The 17,862-nt window shown below is 36.3% G+C and overlaps 1 protein-coding gene across 1 annotated transcript in view; it reads right to left on the reverse strand.

The window, feature by feature from the left end:
• Positions 1–1,888: 1,888 nt before the first annotated feature.
• The window catches only part of CRISP1 (cysteine rich secretory protein 1), a 28,357-nt gene continuing 12,383 nt past the window's right edge, over positions 1,889–17,862 (reverse strand). Inside the window, exons 4-7 of the mRNA XM_038006160.2 lie at positions 13,389–13,537; positions 7,788–7,885; positions 5,284–5,372; positions 1,889–2,538 (exon numbers count right to left, since the gene is read on the reverse strand). Of these exons, the coding sequence (XP_037862088.2) occupies positions 2,411–2,538; positions 5,284–5,372; positions 7,788–7,885; positions 13,389–13,537 (464 nt within the window). The 3' untranslated portion in view covers positions 1,889–2,410. The remainder of the gene's footprint in view (positions 2,539–5,283; positions 5,373–7,787; positions 7,886–13,388; positions 13,538–17,862) is intronic.

Genomic DNA, 17,862 nt, shown 5'->3' on the forward strand with positions numbered 1-17,862 from the left:
GTTTTTCAAAGTCACAGAGCAAGCACATGTTGTGCCCTGAATTCAAACCAGCTGGGTGACATCTCTGCTCATGCTCTTCATCTTTGTATTATACACCTAGACCTTTTTTTTTTTTTTTTTTTTTTTTTTTTTTTTTTTACTACTGTGAAAGTACAGACTGCCACTGGATATTGTTTCCGCTTCAAAATTATTTGTTATATTTATTCTATATTCAGTAATGTTTGGAAAGAGGTGTAAGACTTTCTGTTTTTTAGAAAGCTGTTGCATGGTAAATAAGAATTCTTTCCACTGTCATCTAAAAATAGCTTTTTAAAATGATTTTCCAAGCAATATGTGTGATTCTGAAAGCTTCTGAGATAATAGAAGAATGGTGTACATGAGGTCATCCCCCACCCCCAATCTTCTTCATTACGGGGTACTTTTCACATAGTCAATGTGCTCTGAGATATTTTGGGGAGAAATACTTTTCATATTTAACAAATATAATTTATTGCGAAGTAAGCCAGCATATTATTTAAACTTGGGTAACGTAGACAAAGTCAAAGTTTTGTTACTTGCTTATTTGATTTTCCTAAGACATAGATTTACCCTTCCTCCTCCTTCCCCAACCCTTAAGAAATATTTGAATATGCTTACTCTTATGCAAAGTGGGAAGAGATGTAGTTGGAATGCAAATTTTGAGAAGTATCATGTTAACTTCTAGAGAGAGCATATTGTAGTGTAAGAACACGGTAACACTGCCTATAGTAGACTGCAGGATTAGTTGGTTATCTAGCATGCAAAATTCAGAACTCAGGGCTCTAATTTAATCACTCTAAAATCTAATGCTACCTTGGTGAGGTAAGAGAAATCATAATACCTGACAATGAAAAAATAAGTAAAGATTTTCTACAGCACATGCATTTAATTATCTTAGGTAAATTATTATTACTTTGATTTTTGTAATGTATTAAGTATTTCGGCTATAAAGTACCATCCTACTTACAGGGTCACAGGATAAGTTACTGTTCTCCTGATGTTAATATGTCCATGATTATGCTAATGACATTTACTCAAAAGATAGATACAATCAAGTGGGTAGATCTAACGAATGTAGTTTAAATAAAAAGTGAGAAAGGGTCTGAAGGATTTACATGGGAGAAATGCCCATGGATCTAGATGGAAAGACATGGGTCATGTCAAGAGGGCATCATTCTCAAATTGTCCCCTTTTCTGGGAGCCACACAGAATTTTTGTATCTGTGACAAGAACCTCTGTATGGTGAAGAATGGGTTTAAGGCATGGCATTTTTACTTTTGGAAAGTGGGTGATGTCTTTTTTTTTTCCAAACACTTTATCAAAATGAGTAAAGAAATATACAAGTAGGTAGAGCTACTTTTTATTAAAATGAGTAAAGAAATATACAAGTAGGGTATAACTTTGGTATAATGTTAAAATTTGACCAAATATTTCTAGCCTTCCCTTTTCTCATGTCAAGCCCTTCAATATTCCCTAATGCTTCAGTGCATTTTACGTTTGTTGGCCTTAACTGTGCTGTTCCATTGTGTTGAAATAATCATAACCTTTGCAATCCTGTTTACTCAGAAGATGTGTCATTCCACCCTTAAGGCTTTCCTGAATCTCCAAACAAAAGCTATTTATGCTCATCTGGCAATAATAATATGTGACCCGTATGTCTTTAGGGACTTATTTATTTCTCATATTATGCTATTTTTATATTTGTTTTATACTGCCTTTGAAATGAAATGAAACTGTATTCTTTCTGTATGTATAAACATGCATCTTGCATGCAATCAGTACTGAATACATATTTTGTTAAATTAATGGCACACGAAGCTTTTTTTATTGTTTCTTGCTTCACAAATGTATATATAAATGTGACAATAAAACAATGAGACATTTAAACTACTTCCAATTAAGTGATATTTACCTTGCAAGATGAGGCTGAACTCTGTTTGCTTTGTGGATTCCTTTAATGATTGATTTAAAGTAGAAGTAAAATTTTAAAAGTGAAGAATTATTACTGGATGTTAGTTGCGCAGGGAAGATAATCAGAGTGGCTGAAAATATGGGGAAAGCGGGGGTGGGAGTTCAACCACGTAAGACCTACTTTAGCCCAGGTTACTGTTGAGGGACTCAGTTATACCGTAAGTTGAATTATGCCAACTTAAGAACTATAAATTGCATGATTTAAATTTAAGGCAGGTGTTGGGCTTGGCCTTTTACTCCAGTAATAAGAAAATTGAAAACAGTGTTACTTCAGGATGTATCAGGACAGGAGTTAAGGTCTCTAGCATGATTAAAATCAAATAAAATTTAGCAGAAGCTACTGAACTATAGCAAAAGACATGATCCAACAGATATCTCCTCCTCATCGTCACAGCACAGAACTGATGAAAATAACAAAGACCTATTTTATCTCAGTGTCACACCGACAAGAGGCTTGACAGAACATGCGAGGTGTCGAGTGGTTGCATCCAAGAAAACGGACTTCTAAGCCACAGTCGGTGTATTCATCATAGTAGATACAGGGGTTCGCTGAAAGAAAATAGTATGGTTTTACAACACAACCTTTTAAAAATCACATTTGCTGAGGAAAGAGACCATCTTATTAAAGACACAAATAAATTTTTATTAACAATAGCTAACTCAATTTGATTAGCATAAGCTAACTTATGCTAATCCGAATGCAAAACAGGTGATAAGATCATGTTTGAAAGAAAAAGGTAAAATTTTTGTCTTTGTATAAAACAGGTTTTTTATCACAATTTTTAAAATCCAATATAAACAGATTGGAGAGGGATTATTTTTTAAATTACATTGTCATTTTGAAAGTATTAACTATGCCATTGCAATATAAAATAGTCACACTATTTCGTCTAATTATCTACTGCTGCATTGTTTATTGGTTAAAGGTTTGCTTTGGATTATTAAAAGTGATGTATAGCCAATGGAAAATGGAATTAAAAACCACATATAGGATGGCACCCACCCACCCAGAAGTTATCTCGATTAACATTCTAGTGATTTTTCTCACCTTGCTCTATCCCAAGGATGTGCACGCACCTATATTCTGGTACATAGAGAGGCAGAAATGCACACAAAATTCTCCAATCACAATGAAGATACCCAACATTTTAAATTTGTGGCAATAGCATCAAAAAGTTTACTAAAATAGTTTTTAACCTGAATTCTCTATCACAAATAACAAATGGATCTATTTGTCTCTCTATAAAGGCAAGAATAACAATAATTTAATTCCCTCTCTCTTTTAAGATTTTCTGACCTTATCATGCAGTCCTGAATTTGAATCTTGATAATTTGGTGGTCAATTTAAATTTTTCCATTATATTTCTTCTCTTTCATTATCAAGTTTGATCATTGCATGAAATTTATAACAATCTTATAAATTTTAAATTTACATTTATGTCTTACTGTTTATTATTTTAGTCAATACCTTTCTACGCTGTATACATTTTCCCTTCCTAAATTATTAAACTGATTCACCTTTCAGGAACTTGGAGAATAACTACAGTAGATTTATCAAGGTGCAACAAGGAAATGAAATGTGGATGTTATATTACTCCTGAGCAATTGTATATTTGATAGTGTATCTCTGCTTCTTTTTCCTATAATCAGCAATTTGCCAAAGTCATTACTCCTTTTTGAAAAAATCAATTACCTATCATTATCCTACTTTATTCTCTTATGTAGTATTCTGGTGAAATATGATTATCAATGGATTTGTTTTCTTTAGAGGTAACATTTTTTTCTTTGAATCTGTAAAATTATCAATGGATTTTTTTTCTTTAGAGGTAACATTTTTTTCTTTGAATCTATAAAGTGTTGTAATCCATTGTTTTCTTTTATCTGTTGTTATTAATTTATATACTTTCCTAATATTATAAGTAAGAATTATTATTTTTATACATTTCATTCGAATTGCATTAAATGATTTATATCTGCATATCTAGGTCTTACATTTTTAGCACTGTTTGTGCCCAATGTATTCAATTCTTAAGTTCATATATTTCTTTAATAGCTCTCACTTCCTCAAACACTTACAGGTAAAGAAAGGGCTTATGATATACATCGTCTATATAATAGAATCAATCTTCTTGAGTAACATTTCTCTTTCCTACTCTTCTTTTACTTCTATTAAATTGTTATACCACTACAGACATTGTTTTTCTCACCTAGATTCTAAAAATCTACTAAATTGCCATCCTTTCTCCCCCTAAGGCATAGAAAATTGGTTGATTTTTATTTATTTATTTATTTATTTTTTGATGGGGAGGAAACTCTCTCCAACTACCTTTTTTTTCCAGAAACAGGGTATAAAAAGTGAAGTGGATACAGAGAAAGAGAGAGTGAGACAGACAGAGAAGTAAATAAATTAAGAGTAAAAGAGAAGAGAAATGAGAGAAAGGTAAAAGGAGGAAGAAGAATCCATTTTCTTTCTTACTTTAAAAGCAAATAGAGTAACCTGATTAGGTGAAGAAAAATAAGTGACCTTTCAAGTTGGGGGTCACAGGATGTTTTTCTTAGGTTTATTTTTTCCTCCACAGACTTATTACTAATATAATTTATCTTAATCAATATTATTCCTAGGAATTAAGAAATTATGGTTGCAGGTAGGCTTTAAAAAGTGAAATTTGGCTATCTAAGGAAATAAACAGAAATGGCACCCATTGGGCTACAACTTCACCTTAGGTAAGATTTTTCAAGAAATTAAAAAAAAAAAGAGGCTGTAAGGAATGTAAGAAATAATATGAGCATCAGCTAACTTTTTAGGTGGTTCACAGGAACAAAAGAAGAATAAGGATCACTCAGTAAAAATTTCATGCTATAATAAGTGGTCAGGCAACCTGAGTAATCATGGAGTGGCAAGCAATTGGAGAACATCGGTAAACTGAAAGCAACGAGCCTAAATTATGGGCTGCAATAAGAGGGCCCAAGAACTTTTTAGAGAGCAGAGAAAAATCTACACTTACCTCAATATTTTATCTAGGTTGACCTTAATTAAGTATTTTAATCTATAGGGTGGGAACTCGAGTTCTCAGACCTAGACCTTGTAATTTCCTTTGCCATAGGTTAAATCAACGGTCTTCAGTCACTCTGGCAATTGGGGAGGGGTAAGCAGAAATAATTTGTGTATTTTCTTTGGTATGAATGAGATGAAAGCTGTACAAAAGTGCAATGTTTTTCAATGCTTAATTTAAAGGATGTATCATTCCCAGACCAATGGGTTAACTGTAAACAAACAGAATGTAGAAAACTTACTGCAAAGTTTGTCTTCACAGTTATTTGGGCAGGCTTCACATGGGACACCCGTCTTATAAGGTTCATGCTTTGTTTCAGGATAATTTCCCCTTGAATAAAAAAAAGTGATTTCATAAAACTCATCTTTGAAAAATGCATATAAAATCTTACTCACAGTGTACAGCCAACTTTAAAAACAAATTGTACAAATATTCTTGTAAAGAAGAGTGATAATTTTTAAAATGGGTATAAGATTTCCAGTCTTATATCTATAATTTTTTTTTTTGCACATAGAACCAATAAATATGAGTGACATGAAAATATTTTTCAGGCAATGTGCACATCTCGTTGGACAGTCAAGTCCTAACAGTACTTGGGAACTTTGGGTACCCTCGAGTATAAGCAAGAGGGCTTTAGAGCCAATTACAACAGAGCACTATTCTTCATTAATACCTATAAGGACTTGGTAAACCATCATTTAAAAGGGCATGATTCTTACCAATGTTAAGAAGAAAGTCTCAAGTGAGGCAAGTTAGAGAGGTTCTAACTCCATCTTGCACTATGTTATAAGAAATTTTTTCATGTTAATGTCTTTTGTTGAAACAGATGGTATATATAAAAGATGAAAGTACATCAGCATGGATAAAACTAAAGTGTTGGGGTGTGGGAAAGAAAGTAGATAAGAAGTTCTAGTTCTGGACTAACTTGAAACTTTTGCAAAGACAGGCAGGGCTCAATGACTTATCCCTGTAATCCCAGCACTTTGGGAGGGCAAGGTGGAAGGATTACTTGAGCCCAAAAGTTCAAGATAAGCCGGGGCAAAAAAAAAAAAAAAAAAAAAAAAAAAAAAAAAGCAGCTTCATATCTACCACCAAAAAAAAAAAAAAAAAAATTAGTCAGGCCTGGTGGCACATGCCTGTAGTTTCAGGTACTTGGAAGACTGAAGTGGGAGGATAGCTGGAGCCCAGAAGGTCAATGCTGCACTGAGCTATGTTGACACCTCTGTACTCCAACCTGGGTGACAGAACAAGGCCCTATCTCAAAAGGAAAAACAAAAAAGAAAAGACAATTCTTACCTGTGTATGTCTAAAAACATACATAGTGTCTAAAAACATATATAGTGTCTAAAAACATAGATAATATCTGTTTCTAAAGTAATACAACTTAAAAAAGTAAATGTTCTGGTTTTAAAAAACCTTTTTTAATCTGGTATTCGTTTATCTGAGCTGCTAAAATTTCACTTTGAAAAGAAGATTGTTACTAAATTCAGTAAGAGATTTAGTCAGAGACTTGGACTAATCTTCAACCAAGAAATTTCCCCTATCATAGCTCTCCATGTTTTATACTTTTCTTTTTCGGAGCAGTTGAAGTTCACTGCAGACCACCAACCCTTGAAAATACGTATTGCAAACCATGTGTTGTAGGAGCAAAGAGATTTTATTGTCTTCAGCACAATTTATATATAACTCAGATAGAGTTATTATATGATGATATTACACTCTGAATCAATAGTGATAGTGGAGGCACCACTGCAAATGTGAAGTACAGCAGTGTATTTTCAAATCAGTCATGTTCAATGATTCATATTGAACATCTAGTATTGTGCTACATACATGGGAGACAGTGGTTGAGCACAATGCGTTGAGCTAACATTATGGAGGAAAGACTTATGTGTTAATCTAAGAAATACATGTAGCTGAAGGATATGCATAATGGCGTCACTGACTTTTATCAGCAGAAGTGATATTGAACTGGCATTTGTAGTCAAATATCAGGCGGTTCTATTCAACTCTGAACAATCTTCTCTTTTCTGATAACCATCACTGGAGCCACACAGATGGGCCCTGCAGTCATCTTTGTCTTACTTGATCTTGTGTCATAATCACAGTTGATAGGAGAAGAAGGTGCAGCAGACCCTTACTGAAACAATCAGATTAAGTTTTCTAGGAATTGCAACTAGTATCTGTGATAGAATCTATAACATGTGAATTTCATTTTTAAAGAGAAGACATACATCAACTTTTTGACTAGATAGCTAAGTACAGAGAAAGATACTTGGCTCTTTCCATTTGTTTCCTTGTTAAGACACCACTGCATGCCTGTCCTTTTGGTCTAACAATACTCTTGTTTCGTTGAAGTAAATGCCCTCATTTCTTTGCTTAACCAAATTTGTTTCTCTTATATAATAATTACCTGAAGAATCAATGACACATAGGAAGACTGCTGGTAAATTGCTCTGAAAATATATTGGAGTTTTTTTTTTTTTTAAATAAGAGAAAATACAGTCAAAGGAATAAAATAATATGTAACTAAATATGTGTTTTCACATAAATAGGAAGTAGCCAAGACTCAAACTACAGATTGTATAACCATTCATCTTTGAAGGACACCTCGGTTATTTCCAGCTCTTGTCTATTATGAATACAGTTGCTATAAACATTTGTGCACACACAAAAAACAAAGTTCGAAAAACTAGATTAGGTTACTTTAGGGGGTTATATATTTTAAAAACTAATAATACATACTCATGACAATAGTGACAAACGTAGAAATATCGAGGTGATCCTTTGTGGCGGCATGGTGCAATGGCACAGCCAATCAGGTAAGATGTGGCCCAAACAATCTGCAATGATAAAGAATTGTTTTACTGCAGATTAGATATTTTACTAAATGACTATAATATCAATATAGGCATCCATGATTAAAAGTTAACATGTTGCTTTTAGGTTTACTTTGGGTATGGCTTAACAAGAAGTCATAGAAACAAAAGGACTGCTACATGTCTAGATACCATACATGCATGTACACACACATAGCTGCACACAATGCAAACCAGGTGGAGAAAATCAACTGACGAGAGGGTGACTTGATGATTGGCATTGTCTCTATTTATTGTCGGTTTTTCTTTCTGAAAATAAGTAGGGCTTCTAGATGTAATTTCTAATTTTAAAGAATCCCAATGTTCATTTTCTCTGAGATAGGAGAGATGGGTAGACAGAAGGTAAAGGTACAAAAGGTAGTGTTGATCATTTTGTTATGAACAGGCTGATGTTCAAAGGAGACTTGAGTGTTGCCTTTCTGGACATGGGCTGCACATGGCTGTGCATAGTACTAATTTCTCTGATCGTATCCAGTGTACTCACGGCTGATCAAAACTCTATGTCGACTCTCCATGACTCATTCTTATTGGAACGAAACATGAGAGGCTGTCTTCAATGCTGGCTCATTCTCCCCTTCTCATCAAACTTATGTGGACGAGATAACTTATCAGTTTACATAATGAAGGCTGCTTGGTGATTATATAAAAATCAAAGCTTGGAAGAAACTTTTCTTATCGGTCAGTGAACAGGCATACTGTAGAGTACTGAGTTTGTTTTTGAGGAATAGTGAGCCAGGTTTAAGTACCATCATTTACTTCTTGGGTAGGTTGTACTTAGAAGTTTGTTTTATGCCTCTGAGTTTCATTTTCTCAGCTGTAAAATGGGATACAACAATGTTGTCCTCTACATCATCAGTGAAAGGTAGGATTAAACATTCAAATATTTAAGAATATTTAAGTGGTCCAAAAGGAGATGTTTTCAGTAAGTGCGATTGTTCCCACTTGCCACTGCCCCACATGAGCCTGGGTAGCTTTCTTACAGTCCTAGAGACTTTCCTCACATTTCTGTTCATATTCTTGATTACAGAACATGTCTGCTATGACTCTTTTAGATAAAATATTGTTTTCTCTTTACAAAGAGAGTCATGCATGAGTGCCAATCTCTCCACACCATATGGCTTTTAATTTTCTGCTGCTAACCTAGGCTTTTACTAAAACTATTGCTCTACCTGGGCATAAAAATTTTTATAATGTAGATTCTTTGTTTGCAGGTTCTTGCTAACATTTTCTACCAATGAGTATTTTCCATAAGAGACCCTGTTGAATTCAGACTCTAATGGAGCATATAACCTGAAACATGATTTTAATAAAAATGCAGCTGAACATCTATTTTGCTATGTTCCCTCTATATGTTAATTGGTAATAAGATTATTGAACTTAATTTATTCATTTATTCCTTTAACTCATAGCAAAGAAAAATTGAAAATGAAACTTTTTTCATTAGGTCTTCAGACACAAATGACTTTAGAAAAAGAGTTTTTATTTTACAAAATTTTTCATGAACATACTAATGTATTTATACAAGGTTACAGAAAATGTCGGAAAATGTCTGGAAAAGACTTGTGGTATATTCCCCCACTGGGCCTGCTGTCATGGGCTTACTCACCTTCACATTAACATTCTTGTTGTTCAGTTGATTCTGCTTGGAACCCTATATTCTGCTCCTTGCCCTTCCCTGCCCTCAACTGCTTCTGATTTTTAGAACATTAGGTGAAATGAAGTTCCCATCTCTCCAGTGCATATGAAAGATTAAGAGCTGTGTAAAGACCACTGGACTAGGATTCAGATCTGGGTTTTAGTCCTCACTCCTCCATTTGCTAGCCATGAAAAAAATCCATAACTGGTGGAATGTAAAATGTTTCTATATTCTACTGTATTAAATTTTAAGCAAATGAAAGCAAATTTCTTTGATTTTATTGTCTTCATTCCTTGGCAACAGGAAATGAGAGAAATCATTTTGATAAAACGTGTTCTATTTTGAAAGTGACAATGATTCACTTTGAAGGAGACAAATCAAGATTATCTGAAGGTGATGGAATGCAGTTAATATACCACAATGATGAGATAATGCTTTTGCGATAAAATTAGTGTGTTAGTTGACTTATATAGGAAATAGAAGGTTTGAATCAAGGCCACATATTTGTTAGATTTTTAGCTTTCTAGATGTTCATTGTATTTTTATCCTCTAATCCTTTGTTAAGGTAAATTATATGATTAAGTAGTTTAATGTTAAGATACTCCCAGATTCCTGCCACATACCCTTTGTGTCTAAGTGTATCAATCTTAAAAGAAAATGCTATTTACTAGTGTTTTATTTAGGATTTCTGCATTAATTTCTGTGATTATGCTTCTTTTTAAATATGCTTTATCTTCATTGACTTTTAACATCAAATTTAAGTAGGCTTTATTTCAAGTGGATTTTATTTTATGAAACTTACCAATGGGCACATGTGAGAATATAGTGAAAGGAAGCAGTCTTTAAGCCAGAAGGAGAATCCTCTCAAGAAACTAACCATGCTGGCACTCTGATCTTGGACTTTCAGGCTTTGTGAATTCAAGAAAATAAATTTCTGTTGTTTAAGTCATTCAGCAATGTGATGTTTTGTTACGGTAGGCTGAGAACACTAAAGCAGATTTTGGTATCAAGAACTGAGATGCTGCTTCAACAAATACCTAAAAATGTGGAAGCAGCCTTGGAATTGGGTAATGGGTAGAGACTGGAAGTTTTAAGTGCATGCTATAAAAAGTGTATATTGCTTGGAAGGGACTGGTGATAGAAATAAGAGCATTAAAGTATATTTTGTTGTGGTCTCAGATATAAATAAGGGACATGTTCTTGGAAATTGGAAGAAAGGTAATCTTTATTATAAAGTAGCAAACAAAATGGCTGCTGCCTTGTCTTCTAGTGTTTGTGGAAGGCAAAAGTTGTGAACAACAAACGTGGAATTTTGGCTGAGGAGATTTCAGAGCAAAGGGTTGAAGGAGTGGTTTGGTTTCTCCTCACCACTTACAGTAAACTACAAGAGGAGAGAAAGAAATTGAAGAATTATTTATGCAAGGACAAACCAGAACTAGAAGATTTACACGATCGTTAGCCCATCTATATTACAGAAAATGAGAAAGTATTTTCCAAAGAGAACCCTAATGTCGCTGAACAACCATTAGATAAAGATACCATGGATATGATTTATGGATTCAATCATACATCTCAGCAGAAATAGACGTGTGATTATACAGTGGAGGTACTGCCAGTTTGAACTAAAGTGGACAGAGAAAACAGACCCAAGTGATGGAAGGCTGTCAGACTTCTTAGACTCTTCAGAAAGACATGATGGAGATATTTCATTGTAAACATGCATTATCCTTCAAGAAAAGGGAAGAATGACTCCCCAAATGTTTCAGAGATCATGATGGCTGCCATTCCCATTACAGGTCCAGGGTGCAAGGCTGCTTCCTGCTTAGCTTCAAAGAGTATTGTCCCTTCAGGTGATCTCTGAAAGCAGCCATGTTAGCAGGGCCTCTTCAGAGAGTCATTTGATGAGGCTGCCTCACTGAGCTAAAGGGAAAAGGCTGCCCACAGAGCCATGGGTGATGCTGCCTCCAAGTTGGCCAAGAGTGCAGAGCATCAAACCAAAGAGAATTATTCTCAAGCCTTACTATCACATGAAATTTCTTTTGCAAGGTTTTGGATTTGCCTGGGACCCATTACTGCTTCCTTTTCTATTTCTTTTTTGAAATGAGAATATCTATCTTATGCCTGTGTGTCTATTGTACTATGGAAGCACATAACTTTTCTTGTTTCATGGGTTCACTGCTGGCGAGAAATGTTACCTCTGGATGAATCACACCTTGAATCTCATGCATTTAGATAATATTCAGATAATATTTAGATGAGATTTTGGGCCTTAGACTTTAGAGTTGATGCTGGAATAAATTAAAAATTTGAGGGCTATTGGGATAGAATGAATCTATTTTGCATGTGAGGAGAAAATAAATTTGTTGGGGAGTGGCAATGGTACAATGTTATGAGCTGAATTGGTCCCCCAAAATTCATATTCTGTACCCCTAACTTCCATCCAGTGTAGCTGTATTTGAAAATAGAGATTCTAAAGAAATAATTAAGATTAAATAAAGACATATGACTTGGGCCCTGTTCCAGTAGGATGTGTCCTTATAAGAACAGATGCTAGACAACTTGCTCTTATGGTCTCTCTTGTCTCTGTCTCTATCCTTGATTCTCTCTGGCTCCAGTTTTGCACTGGGAAAAAGCCGTGTTAGGACATTATGACAAGGTGTCAGGCAGAAAGCTTTCACTAGAAACTGACTATGCTCTATTAATATCATAGACTTCTAGGATCCAGAATGTGGGAAAATAAATTTCTGTTGTTTAATCCACCTAGCTGTGGTATTTTGTTATGGCATCCTAAGCAGACTGATAGAGCAAAGATGTGAAGAAATTGCAAATTTTGTAAATTGCTGGTGGGAATATAAAATGGTGCAGCTGCAACAGAAAATATAATAGTACTCCAGTTTTTCAAATAATAAACATAATATTCACATATGATCCAGTAATTCCTCTCCTTGGCATATGCCCAAAACAATTGAAAGCAAGCACTCAAACAGATATTTTCACACCAATGTTTAAAGCAGTATTATTCACAATAGCCAAAAAAAATGGAAACAACTCAAATGCCCATCGGAACAGACAAGCAAAAGGTGATATACACATACAGTGAAATACTATTTAGCCTTTAAAAAAGAATACAATTCTGACACACGCTACAACATGGATGAGCATAGATTTAATATATTATGCTAAGTGAAATAAAGCAGACACAAAAGGACAAATATCATATAATTCCAAAGTTATGAGGTACTTTGAGTAGTGAAACTGTTCACAGAGACAGAAAGTAGAGTGGTGGTTGCCAGAGGTTTGGGGGAGGAATGGAAGGTGTTGTTTAGTGAGTACAGAGTTTCGGTTTGGGAAAATGACAATATTCTGATGATGGGGTTGCACAACCATCTGAGTGGACTTATTGCCACTGAACATTCATGCCACATTAATGCCGAACATGAAACCATTTAAAATGGTTAAAATAGTAATTTTTAAAATGTATTTTTTACCACAATAAAACTAAAGTTAGAAATCAGGGGTTTCCCTGTATTTTAAGGTACCATTATTTTCACTTTTAAATACTACCAATATCAAATTAGATTGACATCTTATGATTTTGTGAGTTTCTGGAAAATCTAGTGAGTAAAGAAGGAAACTGAGAAGTTAGGCATCTTCTCTAAGCCATATTTTGAACAGAACAATTCCTTCTATTCCAAATTATAAGAGGAACTCAGTAAATTCAGTAAAGATTGCCATAAGAAGGTAGAATTATTTTCAGTTGTTTCTCACCTATGTTTCCACACACATGCTTATCTCTTAAACAATATGCATGTTTTCCAGCACACAGGTTACCTGAGTGTACCGGTCGGTACTTATGTCATCATCCGCTGATGGCCATATTCCATATTTGAAATATTTAGACTCACTGTACCAGACTCCAATTACACTGGACCATGATACAGGATAAGTTGTCATATGCATATTTTCTCCGCAAAAGGTATCTGAAATGAGAAAATGGGCTGGGTCATACTCTGAACAAATGGGAAATAGTATACAAGGAGACTTTCTTCATTTTTGTTTTGTGAATGGTTCACTAATCATCTTGACAACATCTTCTGAGAGGGAGTAAAATCTGTTGTATCCCTGCTGAAAGCCTTCTTTCTCATTGATGGATGAGCATGTGGTACTCAAGTTTAGTGAAAAGTTGCTAGTAGGTGATGAACACATTTTGAAATCAAATCAATCAACATTTCAGTCTCTGCTGCTTCCAAGCTGCTTTAGATAGGTGAAACCAAATCAGAGAAGCCTAAGAGTTTTAACAGGGTCTATGGCTTAAAAGAAGCTACACACAGGTGTTCACAATACAAAGATGTTGAATAATCATTTGTTTATTTAGCCATTCATGTATAGTGTGGGCTTTTGGTTGAACATGGTATTCAGGAGTATCTGCCTTTTCTTAAGGCAGGCAGGAACCACTTTGCTATTTCACTGCTCAAAAGCATTGGACTAAGATTCCAAATATTCTGCAGATATAAATGTGAGTTAGCATTTTTAAAACATCTTAATTTTAAAAAGATTCTCATTTTAAAATATAATGTGTATTCCTGAGTGAAGGTGATACAGTTTGGATGTCCCCTCCAAATCTCATGTTGAGATGTAATCCCAGTGTTGAAGATGGGGCCTGGCTGGAGATGTTTACCTCACGGTAGCGGATTCCTCAAATAACTCAGTGCTGTCTTCATAATGGTGAGTGGGTTCTCAAGAGATCTGGTTGTTTAAAAGTGCGTGGCACCCCCCAACTCTCTCTCTCTTGCTCCCTCTCTCACCATGTAAGACACTTGCTCGCCCTTCACCTTCTGCCATGACTGTAAGCTTCCTAAGGTCTCACCAAAAGCCAGGTAAATGTGGGTGCCATGCTTCCTGTACAGTCCACAGAGTTATGAGCTAATTAAATCTCTTTTTAATAAATTACCCAGGCTCAGGTATTTCTTTATAGCAACACAAAAATAGTGTAACACAGAAGTAATAATTTTTTAAAAAAATTTATTTCCTGGAAACTAGCAGTAAGTTACCTAATCTATATGCTTTAAGATGGGCTCGGGAGGGCTGAGCAAGATGGCCAAATAGGAACAGCTCCAGTCTTCAGCTCCCAGCGTGAGCGACACAGAAGATGGGTGATTTCTGCATTTTCAACTGAGGTACCGGGTTCATCTCACTGGGGAGTGCTGGACAATCGGTGCTGGTCAGCTGGAGCAGACCGACCAGCCAGAGCTGAAGCAGGGCGAGGCATCACCTCACCTGGGAAGCGCAAGGGGGAAGGAAATCCCTTTTCCTAGCCAAGGGAAACTGAGACACACAACACCTGGAAAATAGGGTAACTCCCACCCTAATACTGCGCTTTACCAAGGGTCTTAGCAAATGGCACACCAGGAGATTTTATACCACACCTGGCCGGGCGGGTCCCACGCCCAGGGAGCCTCCCTCATTGCTAGCACAGCAGTCTGAGATCTAACTGCATGGCAGCAGCGAGACTGGGGGAGGGGTGCCCGCCATTGCTGAGGCTTAAGTAGGTAAATGAAGCCGAAGCCGCTGGGAAGCTCAAACTGGGTGGAGGCCACAGCAGCTCAAGGAAACCTGCCTGTCTCTGTAGACTCCACCTCTGGGGACAGGGCCCACCTGAAAAAAAGAAGCAGAAACCTGTGCAGATGTAAATGATCCTGTCTGACAGCTTTGAAGAGAGCAGTGGATCTCACAACATGGTGGTTGAGATCTGAGAAAGGACAGATGGCCTGCTCAAGTGGGTCCCTGACCCCTGAGTAGCCTAACTGGGAGACATCCCCGACGAGGTGCAGACTGACACCCCGCACCTCGCACAACGGGGTACACCCCTGAGATGAAGCTTCCAGAGCAAGAATCAGACAGGAACACTCGCTGTTCAGCAACATTCTATCTTCTGCAGCCTCCGCTGCTGACACCCAGGCAAACAGGGTCTGGAGTGGACCTCAAGCAATCTCTAACAGACCTACAGCTGAGGGTCCTGACTGTTAGGAGGAAAACTAACAAACAGAAAGGACACCCACACCAAAACCCCATCAGCACATCACCAACATCAAAGACCAAAGGCAGATAAAACCACAAATATGGGGAAAAAGCAGGGCAGAAAAGCTGGAAATTCAAAAAATAAGAGTTCATCTCCCCCTCCAAAGGAATGCAGTTCATCACCAGCAAAGGATCAAAGCTGGATGGAGAATGACTTTGTCAAGTTGAGAGAAGAAGGCTTCAGTCGACAAACTTCTCAGAGCTAAAGGAGGAACTATGTAACCAGCGCAAAGAAACTAAATATCTTGAAAAAAGAATGGAAGAATGGATAACTAGAATAATCAATGCAGGGAAGGCCATAAACGAACTGACAGAGATAAAAACCATGACAGGAGAAATACGTGACAAATGCACAAGCTTCAGTAACCGACTTGATCAACTGAAAGAAAGCATATCAATGATTGAAGATCAAATAAATGAAATGAACTGAGAAAAGAAGTCTAGAGAAAAAAGAGGAAAAAGAAATGAACAAAGCCTTCAAGAAGTATGGAATTATGTGAAAATACCAAATCTACATCTGATTGGGGTGTCTGAAAGTGAGGGGGAAAATGGAACCAAGTTGGAAAACACTCTTCAGGATATCATCCAGGAGAACTTCCCCAACCTAGTAAGGCAGGCCAACATTCAAATTCAGGAACTACGGAGAACACCACAAAGATACTCCTCGAGAAGAGCAACTCCAAGACACATAATTGTCAGATTCACCAAAGTTGAAATGAAGGAAAAAATGTTAAGGACAGCCAGAGAGAAAGGTCGGGTTACCCACAAAGGGAAGCCCATCAAACTAACAGCAGATCTCTCAGCAGAAACTCTCCAAGCCAGAAGAGAGTGGAGGCCAATATTCAACATTCTTAAAGAAAAGAATTTTAAACCCAGAATTTCATATTCAGCCAAACTAAGTTTCCTAAGTGAAGGAGAAATAAAATCCTTTCCAGACAAGCAAATGCTTAGAGATTTTGTCACCACCAGGCCTACCCTATAAGAGATCCTGAAGGAAGCACTAAACATGGAAAGGAGCAACCAGTAGCAGCCACTGCAAAAACATGCCAAAATGTAAAGACCATCGATGCTAGGAAGAAACTGCATCAACTAACAAGCAAAATAACCAGCTAACATCATAATGACAGGTTCAAATTTCACACATAACAATATTAACCTTAAATGTAAATGGGCTAAATGGTCCAATTAAAAGACACAGACTGGAAAATTGGATAAAGAGTCAAGACCCATCAGTTTGCTGCATTCAGGAGACACATCTCACATGCAGAGACACACATAGGCTCCAAATAAAGGGATGGAGGAACATCTACCAAGCAAATGGAGAACAAAAATAAGCAGGGGTTGCAATACTAGTCTCTGATAAAACAGACTTTAAACCAAAAAAGATCAAAAGAGACAAAGAAGGCCATTACATAATGGTAAAGGGATCAATTCAACAGGAAGAGCTAACTATCCTAAATATATATGCACCCAATACAGGAGCACCCACATTCATAAAGCAAGTCCTTAGATACTTACAAAAAGACTTAGACTCCCATACAATAATAATGGGAGACTTCAACACTCCACTGTCAACATTAGACAGATCAATGAGACAGAAAGTTAACAAGGATATCCAGGAATTGAACTCAACTCTGCACCAAGTGGGCCTAATAGACATCAACAGAACTCTCCACCCCAAATCAACAGAGTATACATTCTTCTCAGCACCACATCACACTTATTCCAAAATTGACCACATAGTTGGAAGTAAAGCACTCCTCAGCAAATGTAAAAGAACAGAAATCATAACAAATTGTCTCTCAGACCACAGTGCAATCAAACTAGAACTCAGGATTAAGAAACTCAGCCAAAACCACTCAACTACATGGAAACTGAACAACCTGTTCCTGAATGACTACTGGGTACATAACGAAATGAAGGCAGAAATAAAGATGTTCTTTGAAACCAATGAGAACAAAGATACAACATACCAGAATCTCTGGGACACATTTGAAGCAGTGTGTAGAGGGAAATTGATAGCACTAAATGCCCACAAGAGAAAGCTGGAAAGATCTAAAATTGACACTCTAACATCACAATTAAAATAACTAGAGAAGCAAGAGCAAACACATTCAAAAGCTAGCAGAAGGGAAGAAATAACTAAGATCAGAGCAGAACTGAAGGAGATAGAGACACAAAAAACCCTCCAAAAAAATCAATGAATCCAGGAGTTGGTTTTTTGAAA

This window comes from Chlorocebus sabaeus, chromosome 17 (genome assembly GCF_047675955.1).
Source record: "Chlorocebus sabaeus isolate Y175 chromosome 17, mChlSab1.0.hap1, whole genome shotgun sequence".
NCBI lineage: Eukaryota > Metazoa > Chordata > Mammalia > Primates > Cercopithecidae > Chlorocebus > Chlorocebus sabaeus.